Source organism: Henckelia pumila, chromosome 4 (assembly GCF_033568475.1).
Source record: "Henckelia pumila isolate YLH828 chromosome 4, ASM3356847v2, whole genome shotgun sequence".
NCBI lineage: Eukaryota > Viridiplantae > Streptophyta > Magnoliopsida > Lamiales > Gesneriaceae > Henckelia > Henckelia pumila.
The window spans coordinates 68810948-68822497 of record NC_133123.1 but is presented as its reverse complement, the minus strand read 5'-3'; the positions used below and the strand labels follow the sequence as shown (position 1 = coordinate 68822497).

The 11550-nt window shown below is 35.7% G+C and overlaps 1 protein-coding gene across 1 annotated transcript; it reads left to right on the top strand.

The window, feature by feature from the left end:
- Positions 1-721: 721 nt before the first annotated feature.
- Positions 722-3840, top strand: LOC140861159 (serine carboxypeptidase 1-like). The gene is made up of 8 exons (XM_073264169.1): positions 722-1082; positions 1166-1273; positions 1352-1623; positions 1725-1967; positions 2051-2169; positions 2256-2351; positions 2597-2702; positions 3694-3840. The coding sequence occupies exons 1-8, from the start codon at positions 722-724 to the stop codon at positions 3838-3840; spliced, it is 1452 nt and encodes a 483-aa protein (XP_073120270.1).
- The last annotated feature ends 7710 nt before the right edge of the window (positions 3841-11550 follow it).

Sequence of the window (11550 nt, the reverse complement as noted above, 5' to 3'; positions counted from 1 at the left end):
AATATATTAATTTTCAATAATTTTGGATTAATTTGATATTAGCCCGGGTAGCTGGATTCAAAAAATTAAAGTATTGGAGAGCTTAAAATTGTAGCCCGGGTAAATTTATATTTTTGGCTCCGCCATTGCTTGGCACTCTACTTTCAACTTTTTTAACCGATTATCAATTTGCTTATAAATATTATGCAGTTACCGATTTCATTTTCCTAAATTGATAAACTTGATTTTTATATTCTCAAAAAAAATGTTTCATTGTCCATTTTTTTTTCACGAGCAGCGGTTTTTTTATGCACACGCATCGTGTGTGCCACTGTATATATATACGACATGAGACGGTAATTGAAATAAATAAATTTCCAATTTTTTTAAAAAATATATAATTTTAAAATTAAAAAACAGGACGAATAAACGACATGCCTGCCATTGTTTTTAATATAAATATGTAAAAGAAAGTACTCTTCAAATTAACAATGGCATGGCAGGCCTGCAAGAACCAAAATGGAACCTAATGTATATTACGGGACAAAACTTACATTTTTTGGAGAAACTTAAAACAATATATATTAATTTGGGGAAGACGGGCGGCCTGCTGTGGTCTTCAAGTCCAGGTGTGATACCAATCAAAGACAAGTCAAACAATAACAAACAATGATATTCTTGTTCAATGAATGCATATATATAAAATGAAACAAGGCTTCTGCATGTTGTTTCGCAGCAAAAAATGAATGGAGTTTTCGTTGTTTTCCTATCTGTTCTGTATCTATCGGCTTCGGTGCAATGCTCTGGTGGGGTGCAACGAGACGTTGTCGAAGCATTCATCAACTTTAGGAGGGCGAAAGTTTCGAAAAATTACCATTTTGAAGATGTTTCTACTGAATATTCACCCGTATATGTAGCACCTGATCAGGAGGGACTAAAGGATGCTGATCGAATACTAGCGCTGCCTGGTCAACCGGCGGTGAACTTTTCTCAGTATTCGGGCTATGTCACGGTCGATCCCACTGCAGGGCGAGCCCTGTTTTATTGGTTAACAGAGTCCGAAGACTCGTCTACCAAGCCTCTAGTGTTGTGGCTAAATGGAGGTTAGTGGAACAGTATTAAACTTTTGGATTCTCTGTTTTTTCTCATAAGAAACTGAGTGAGTACTAAACTGTTGAAATTCCAGGGCCTGGATGCTCTTCTATAGGAGCCGGAGCAATGACAGAACTCGGACCGTTTCGAGTAAATCCAGATGGGAAAACTCTATGGTATAACAATAATGCTTGGAACAATCGTAAGTACTATTCTGTTTATTCTTTTCAATTTCTTGTGTTTCTTTATGATCACTATAATTTGAAGGAATTTCATGCAGTGGCAAATATCCTATTCTTGGAATCTCCTGCTGGAGTTGGATTCTCGTACTCGAATACATCGTCTGATTATGTAACAGGAGACAAAAGAACAGCAGCAGATTCTTACACCTTTTTAATCAACTGGTTAGAAAGATTCCCAGAGTATAAAACCCGAGATTTCTACATAACCGGAGAGAGTTATGCCGGTCATTACGTACCTCAACTTGCTGATTTAATCCTTAAAAACAACAAAATAACAAACCAAACTATCATAAAATTGAAGGGGATTGCGGTGAGTAGTCTGACAGAGAATCACATTTTTGGTAAAAAGAAAAAATGAAGAAAGAAAACATAAATTACTTCAAGAATCTTACAGAATGTGATTGGTTTCAGATTGGAAATGCTTTAATTGATAGTGAAGATGCAGAAAAAGGACAGGTTGATTTCCTATGGACGCACGCCCTCATATCCGACGAGATCCACCAGGGCATTGTAGATAACTGTAATATGTCGTATGACGCCAATGTGACACAAGTGTGTTTAGATTATGTGTATCAAGCAGATAATGCCGTAGGCAATGTCTACCCTTACAACATTTACGCTCCGCTGTGCTCTTCATCTTCAAATTCTCCACCGGTATATGCTAATTCATATGCGTTATTTATTTCGTGTAACATAACCATATTACTTATTGTTTTTGTGATAAAACTAAAAAATAGGTATCTGGATTTGATCCATGCTCAGATAACTATGTCTCTGTGTACTTGAATACTCCTGAAGTGCAGAAGGCTCTTCATGCCAATGTCACCGGAATTCCGGGACCTTGGGCTGATTGCAAGTACTATGATTGATGACTCAAAGTTTTCCTTTTTTAGTCTAAATTTTTAAAGATTTTCTCATGATATTATTTTGGTTTTGATGCAGCTTCTCCATAAATTCTAACTGGCAGGATTGGCCATCTACTATATTACCTATCATTAAGGAATTGATGGATAGTGGCATAAGAGTTTGGATCTATAGGTACAAAATTAAGTGACATAATTTTTCTTGCATGTGTATCAGTATTTGTGATTTTCTTGAATATCCATCATGTTCCTTGGGATATATACCCATTGACTTAGATAATCTACAATCAATTAAAAAAAAAAGATTCAAGATGATGAAATGTTTATGGTTTGTATATATATTATCTAGATTAATTTGTAATTTAAGATAAATAATTAAGTTGTACCCGTTAGAGATGATGAAATGTTTATCGTCTGCAGTGGAGATATAGACCTTGTGATACCAGTTACAACCACTCGTTACTCCATGCCGAGGCTCGGGTCATCAGTCAAGACTCCTTGGTATCCATGGTACAACCAAGGCGAGGTAAGAAAAAAATGAAATTATTTTGGTTTTGTTTCTTTTTTAAAAAAAACGAAATAAATATTATTAATTTCATATCGATATATTTTGGATAATTATTGATGTTGATACCACTTGAAACTAGTTTTCGTTACACACAAACTATTAATTTGGAATAACGATGATGATAATAAGAGACTAAAAAAGAAGATATTTAACGTCTTTGTTTCGTCCCAAATTTCAAATTTGACTCAAGTTTTATAAGAATTTGAGAAAAAAAATTAGTTATGTTATCCTTATCTTATCATCTCATACTTTATAATCTTATTTCAAGAGCCAAAAGATATAAAATCACAAAAACTTTTGTGATACGGTCTAACGGTAAATTTTGTGAGATGGATCTACTAATTGGATCACTCATGAAATGTATTATTTTTTTATGCAAAAAATATAAACTTTATTTTAAATATAGGTGAGTTTGAACTGTGTCACGAATAAAAATTCATGACATCGTACCATAAGAGACCAACACAAAATAAAATATAGAAATATGGTGTTTGGTCGTAAGCCTAAAACCAAGATCTTATGTCGAGCACACGTTGAAATGTTAATATAAAAACCATTTCAACTAAATTCCAGATATTTGAAAAGTTGATGATATATATATTAGGAAAAAATTCAATTTTGGTCCTATATTTTTTTTACTTTGTGATTTCATTTATATTTTAGATTTCTGTTTTAGTCATGCATGTTTCGATTTTTGGTAATTTGAGTCTTATTTTGTCAAAAAACTGATGTGACACTACATACATCAGCGCTGCATTGATATCATATCAGCATCATGTCGAAAAAAGGACTAAAATTGTCCAAAAAAAACAAAGATAACAAACTACAATAAAATTTGACAACATAAAGAATCAAAATCGCAAACTGACAAACACACAATTCAACATATTTATTATCATTGAATGTTTAATTCCAATATAATATTATTTATTTGTTAATTACTTACCAGGTGGGAGGTTATGCGGTGCAATATGAGAATGTAACATTTGTGACAGTACGTGGAGCTGGACATTTTGTACCAAGTTACCAGCCCGAACGTGCACTTGTCTTGTTTTCTACGTTTCTCCAAGGAAAGCTTCCTCCAAGTGATGGATAAGCAGAGGACTGAATTTCATGATCTCCTTGGGGGAATGCCATCGTTTTATAATCTATTTTTCAAACTTCAGCTTTATATTTTTAAATAAATGAGAATGTACACGTGCTTTGTACAAACAAGCATTTCCTTTTTAACTAAAATTATTTGATCCAATGAATGAGAATGACATTTGCACATATTTTGAAGGGAAAACTGTAAATTTGATCTTGTATGTTTGTCATTTTGCAATTTTGTTCCTTTTTATTAGAAAATGCTTACATGAAACTGCACACGCCAGCTCCACATCAGCACTGAATCGGTGCCACGTCAGCGCCACGTCGAAAAAAGAACTAAAATTGCCAAAAAAATAAAGATAGCGGACTAAAACTGAAATCTGAAAATATAAAGGACTGAAATCGCAAAGTGACAAACATAAAAAAACCAAAAAAGCAATTTTTCCTATTTTGAATCAATACTATTACTAATCATTAATATGTCACTAACATGGAGAATACCCTAATATTTTTATTTTAAGCTCATTCAATTATGGGGTAATTATTTTAAAATCCCTAAACCTAAACATAAATTTCTCCTAACTCCCTACATTCAAATTTTTTAGTTTGCACTCCCTAGTGGTCCCCAATTTTGATTAAACAAGTATTTAACTAATCTTTTGTACTTTGGCATTGTTTTACCTATCGAACCAGTTCATGTCGTGAAGAACTGTTGGTTGCGCAAGGTTTCCAGCCTATATACTTTAGATTAGGGTCCAACATGCTTCCGTAAAGTAAATCAAATTTAAATACCTCTTTGACCATAATATCGTCGGGTCATACCTGCCGAATTTTACGAGGTGCTCCTCACACTCCAACCACGCAGTCGCAACAGATGGTTTCTACACAAGCTCCTTCAACGACACCCAGCACAGCCTTAATTCGTTTTCTACCTTAAGGCGTATGATATATAAATTTAATTATAAAATATGAACATGAAAGAACAAGAGACCTTAGAAAATTTATTCAGACATAATATTATTACATAAAACAACTCCTTTGAAGAGGAGAAGACAACTTGTTTAGCTACTCATAGTAGCCTCGTTCTTGAAATACATAAACGAAAACTTATTACAATAGAAAGAGAAATATTACAACAATTTTATTCGTAAGAAAACTGAAGGGAATGATCGATGTCTTCAGCTTCCTCAAATGCCTGTATTTATAGCTGTAATTCCACTCGTTTCACCGAGAAACTTCAGGGAATCTTACAGCTGTCTTGTATTTTTTTATGCCATTATTGATGGCATCTTTTACTAGTGGAGGAGGCAGCTGTCTTGAATTTTTTATGCCATTATTGATGGCATCTTTTACTAGTGGAGGAATCACATGCCTGCCACTTTCTTTTGGCTTTATTCTCCTCACATGCCTGCTTTATTGTTGTCGGGGCATCTTTTGCTTTTGAAGTAAACCCCTGTGAAAACGCATCTTTGGTGGTCCTTGTCCACCTTTGCTTGTCTCGGAAAAATCCTTTCGATCCGTTCGGGATCTAAAGGTTTTTCCAAATTCTGGCTCCTTCTGATTTGGGCATTCTGGGCAGATATTCTCTGACCATCGTCCAATATGAGCCATGTTACAAAATTTTCGGCGAGTTTCTTTACTCCCCGGCAGCTTGTTGTTCCACAAAAGATTTCTCTTCTTTTCGAAGAGTTCTTCCGCAAATGCTGTAGTTTTTCCTGTCATTGTGTTCAACAGGAACGATCCGTTCACAGAATTATGATAAAATTTGAATGGAAACTTGACTTTGTCCATCTCAGTAAGACAGACCCAAATACCCCATGCCCTTCTGGTTGAGATCTCATTTTCCCCGAAAGTGGACACCAAGGGTATTTCTTTAGTTTTAGGATCCGTGATAAATTTATGACTGTTTATATCAGGTCTCCTCAGCTTGATAAAATGAAAGGGTTCGTGTGATCCTTTCACTGTTGGTTCTGGAGCTGCACTGAAAAAATATAACTCAAGCACATCTCCTCTGGACAAATGATCATTATTTGCCCATGTTTCTTGGACTGCTTCCTGAATCCATTTTGGTAACTGTGATATCTCCAGAAAGCTTGGTGACGTTGTATAAACTGAGGCCAAAGCCCCAAATTCATACCAGAGTTTTACATCTTTAGGATTGATATTGTTTTTTAGCCAAACCCTTGGATATATTTCTGCAACATCAACCCTGCAAGTGTTCGGGTTGATTTCATTCCTTGTATTCAATTTCTCCCACTTCTGTTGATAAACCTGGAATGGAGAAATAATAGGTGGATTAGTATCAATCTTAGATTTGCCCTTGTCAGTGTTGGGCCTAAAATTGATCTCTTCCTCTTTTACCCCAGAGGCGGAGGGTTTACTTGATGAGTTATCCTCATCAATTGTTGCTTCATCCAGATCATCAAAGGCTGATGATAGATTAGCTCTTGTTTCTTGAGTTTTAGATTCCTCAACATCTTGTTTCACAACCGGTGGTTGTATTTCTTGTTCTTGTAAAACCAATGGTTTTAGTATATCTTGTTTATGAGAAACCAATGGTTTCTCTATAGCCTTCACAATTGGCCCTTGAATAGCAGCCCATAGTTGTGTTTGAGCTTGCATACATCCTGTAATTCGATTAGATACTTTTATCCGATCAGCTTGTTGTAACCTGCCGGCCATTTCAGCATTAATGGCTAACTGGTTGAACTCGTTTTGAAGCAACCCAAGGTGTTCCCTGAGATGCCTCTGCATTTTCAGGATGGAATCAACGTCACTGCCTTCCATCTCTTGTTAAAAAATCAGCAAGAATATTTTCATGAGATTTAATAATAACAATATCAAAAATATAATTTTGACATAATGCTTGCCATCTTAATAACCTAGCTTTCTCAGGTTTAGATTCAATCTTATTCTTTAGGAAAGCTTTTACCTGGGTGTTATCAACCTTCAGAGTGAATTTTTTAGCAAGTAAAAATAATGGCCATTTTTCAAAAGCCCTTTTAACCGCATAAAATTCCTTCTCGTTGATATGCCATCTAATGGCCTCAGATTCTGAAAAAAGACCACTACAGTATCTGCATGGTATTTCCCCATCTGGAGTGATTTTGGTAAGGACTGCCGCCCACCAATCGTCACTGACATCCGTAAATAATACCAGATCATCTTCATCTACGGGTATAGCCATTTTTGGGAGATTCTTACATATCTCTTTTAATTGGTTTACCCCTTTAGTATGGTCATCGGTCCATATAAACCTAGCATCCTTTTTTAACAAAGGATTGAACACCTTTCTGTACATTGCTAGATTGTTAATGAACATCCCTGCAAAATTAACTACTCCAAGAAAACTCTGGAGTTGTTTTACATCTTTGAGTTTATCTGGAAAATTCTTTACCTTTTCCACAATATGGGGTTGTAGAATTATTCCAGTTTCATCAATCTCAATACCGAGGAATTCAATTTTTCTTGTTGCTATGACTGCTTTCTTTTCAGATAACACCAGTCCTTCTTGTTTACAAATTTTAGAGAAAATCTCTAAGTGTTTAACGTGATCGTCTATATTTTTTGATGCTATAAGAATATCATCAATATAAACAAACATAAAGTTGAAATAATCTTTAAAAAGGTTATCCATCTTTCTTTGAAATATCTGGGGTGCATTAGCCAATCCCATAGGCATAACTTCCCAAATATAGTGTCCTTGTGGAGTAGAGAAGGCTGTGAATTTCTTACTGCCTTCTTCCATTCTTATCTGGTAGAATCCAGACTTACAATCAAATTTTGAGAACACTCTAGCATTTCGTACATAGCTAATTAGATGTTCTCTACTAGGTATGAAGTACCCGTCAAACTCCAGGATTTTATTAATACCTTGGTAGTTAATAACTAACCTGGGTTTCCCTTTTTTTTATTTCACCATGATTTTTGACCAGAAAACCTGGGCTACTATATGGTGAAACTCCTTCTTTGATTAGACCAAGGTACAAATGTTCCTTGATAATCATTCTCATATCCCTTTGATCTGTTATGTTCATTGGGATAGGCTTATATCTGACGAATTATTATTCTTTGCCTTCCTATAGAGTAAGACTGGCTTTGAGTTGATTTTTATCCCACCATGCCAAAGGATGCTCATTATAACTTTTTTTGAGCTTCTTTTTGACATCTTCAAGGGATACCTTATTTTCTAACTCTATATCTCTATGATTTAAAGTTACCTTGAGAAGCTCCATATCCTCTGTTTGGAGTTCTTGTTCTGTTGTTATTTTCAACATGGTTTCTCCAAACCTTCTTGGATCTTTCATTTTTGGGTGAAAAAGTTGTCCCTTATCACCACGCTGGCTACGAAATATTATCGGCAATTGTCGATAAAAAGCAACTTTGAGTCTTTGAACGATAATTTTATGATCACAAATTGTAGTGAACATAAGTCTTCTTGACTCATTGTCTTGTGTGTACTTCTTAAACATTTGTAAGAAGTTATTTCCTAACAGGATATCAGCTCCTGTATCATGGAAATAGATTGGTGGTGTCTTTACCTTGTACCAAGGTGTTTGACCTGCTCCTCCTATAAGGATCTCTGCTTGTTTTATTCCTTTGCAAAGAATTAAAATTCTTCGAGAGAAATCTCGTCCAGCAAATCTTCTTCACATTTTTCAGGGAAGACTCCTCTTTTTGCTGTACAAATTCCTGCTCCCGAATCAATATAAGCTGCAAAGTATTCAGCCTTATATTGTTCATACAACATCCCTATCGGAATGTATATGGAGAAAGGACTTGTTGTCATTTTTTAAAGGGATTACTAAATGGCCCTGCCATTTTTAACAGACTGTGTTGTAACTCAGTAATCCGATTAAGACTATTAACCTTTAGTCCTCCTAAGGCTTCAGAAGGTAGAGTATGGTTACTGTTACGCCTTAAACGCATACAAATCTCGTGTTATGAGATTAATGTTTTTAATGCATTATCAAGTCTCATAATATTATGTTTTGATGATTACAAAACTCGGTTAATTGTTACTAATCATTTAAAGTGAGATTTTGCAGATTAGATTTATTGAAAAATAAATTATTGAAAGTTATTTTGAAGCTATACATGTATTTATAAAGTCTTGTATTGCTCATTGAATGGATGGAACATTGTTAAGAGATATGAAAAAAAAGACAAGAAGAAGCCAAAGTATGGAGCAGCAACTTCCGAAAATTACTGGAAATTTTCTATGACTCCAAATCGGATCTCCACCAGTCATAATCTAGATAAAGAAGTTTTACAAGTACTGTCCAAATTTGAGAGCAATCCAACGGCTAGAATGAGAGATATGAATTTTTCCATATATGCTGCACAATACCCACTTCTGCAAGGAATGAAACCATGAAGATTCGACTTCAGAAAATAACTGGGACTGTTTGAGAAATCCAAATCAAATCTCCACCAATCAGATTCAGTATTATGATGTTATAAAGCTTCTGTCCAAATTTCAGGTCAATCCAACGGATGGATTAAGAGATATTAATTTTTCAAATTTGTTGCATAGAACAGGTTCGAAAACATGATGAAGTGACTTCAGAAAATTACTGGAAATGTTGACTCGTTCAAATCAAATCTATACCGTTCAGAATGAAGATCTGGATGTTTTAAAGCTTCAGTTCAAATTTCAGATCAATCCAACGGTTAGATTGAAAGATATGATTTTTCCACAAAATCCGCTCAGTGTTGGGAAAAAGATGGCAGCGGCGCCGAACACTTTTTTGTCTCTCCTTGACTTCTTAACACATGCTCCAAGCACTCAAATCAGATTCAAATCTTTGCCAACTATAAATAGAGGCCATCCAAGTTCATTTGGAGACATCCCAACTCATCTCTTCCCTCCTTTGCAAGCAATTTCTCACTATCAAAGTGTTTGTGTGATATATTTGAGAGTGTTTGTAAAAATAGTTTGTGAGTTGGTTGTGCTATTGTTGTAAACACTTGAGTGTGAAGCCAAGTGTGTTGTGCTATCATTGTAAGCACTTGAGTGTGAAGCCAAGTGTTGTGTTGAGGTTATCCTTGGAGCCCTTAAGGCCAAGAGTGTTGAGTTGTATCGGCGCGGTGATCGTGTCAAGTTGTAAGGCTATCCTTGGAGCCATCAAGGCCAAGATGTTCGAAGTGCTAGTGGATCCTTGGTTAATCGACTTAACCAAGAAGGGGAGACGTAGACGATTTATCGTCGAACTTTCATAAACATCTCTTATCCCTTTTACTGTTTTATTTACATTACGCATTTATTTACCGCACTTATTATTTGATTGCTTAAGTCCTCCGCTTGCGTACTTGCATAATCGCTTTAAATTGCTAAAGTTGCCAATAGAACCTAAATCCCCCCCCCCCATTAGGTTCTAACAAGTGGTATCAAAGCCACTTTTTTACAAAATATTTTCAAAAAAGGCTCTATGGCAAATCTAGCGAGCGACTATGCTCAAGGGCAATCAACAAATCGTCCTCCTCTTTTCAATGGCATAAACTACGGATATTGGAAAAACCGAATGTCCCTATATATCCAATCCGTAGATTATGATCTTTGGAAAGTTACTGTAAAAGGTCCCTACATACCTACTAAAGAGGTTGAGGGTGTCAAAATTCCCAAGGGAATGGACGATTTTTCCAAGGAGGACATGCGATTAATTTCTCAAAATGCTAAAGCCATGAATATTCTTCATTGTTCCTTAGATATGAATGAGTACAACCGGATCTCAATGTGCTCATCCGCTAAAAAGATATGGGACAAGTTGGAGATATGCCATGAAGGGACTAATCAAGTCAAAGAGACGAAGATCGATCTACTCCAACTCAAATATGAAACATTCGAGATGGAATCAAACGAAGATGTAGATACTATGTTCCGAAGGCTTACTCAAATTATCAATGAGCTAGCCCAACTCGGGGAACAATATCCAACCAAACAAGTGTGGAGGAGAGCTCTACGCGCCTTACCCAAGGAGTGGGATGCCAAGAGGACGGCCATCATCGAGTCAAACAAAGGCGACACTGCATCCTACGATCTTGATCAACTACATGGGACTCTAAAAACCCATGAGCTGGAATTATCAACAAGGAAGGAATTAAAGAAAGAAGATACCAAGGCAAAGGGAATTGCTCTATCTAGCCAATCCAAAGAAGATGATGACGATGATGATATGGCGCTCTTCGCAAGAAAGTTCAAACGATTCATGCGAGGAAACAAATTCCAAAAGAAGCCGGACAAAGAAGTTACTTGCTACAACTGTCAACAACAAGGCCACTATGCAAATGAGTGTCCTCTTAAGAAGAAAGTTGACAAGGGAAAGAAGAAAGCACTTCTAGCCACTTGGAGCGATAGCGACGATGACGAGGAGGAAGCCAACATCTGCCTCATGGCTAAAAGTGATGACATCGTCTCCGACGATGATGATGAGGTACCTTCCTATGACGAACTACTACATGAATATAAAAACATGTTTGATATGGCTAAATCTCTTAGAAAAGAAAATAGAAAGCTCAAACATGAATTAAAAACTAAGGAGCATGAAAACCTAAGATTAAAGGATGACATAGCTCACTTAGAGAAATATTTTGATAAATTCAATGTAAGTAGTAATAACTTGAATAATTTACTAAGTATGCAAAAATGTAGTTTTGATAAGGGTGGAATAGGGTATGGAAAGAAATCTATAGATTTCACTAGTCTAATTGCTAAAGC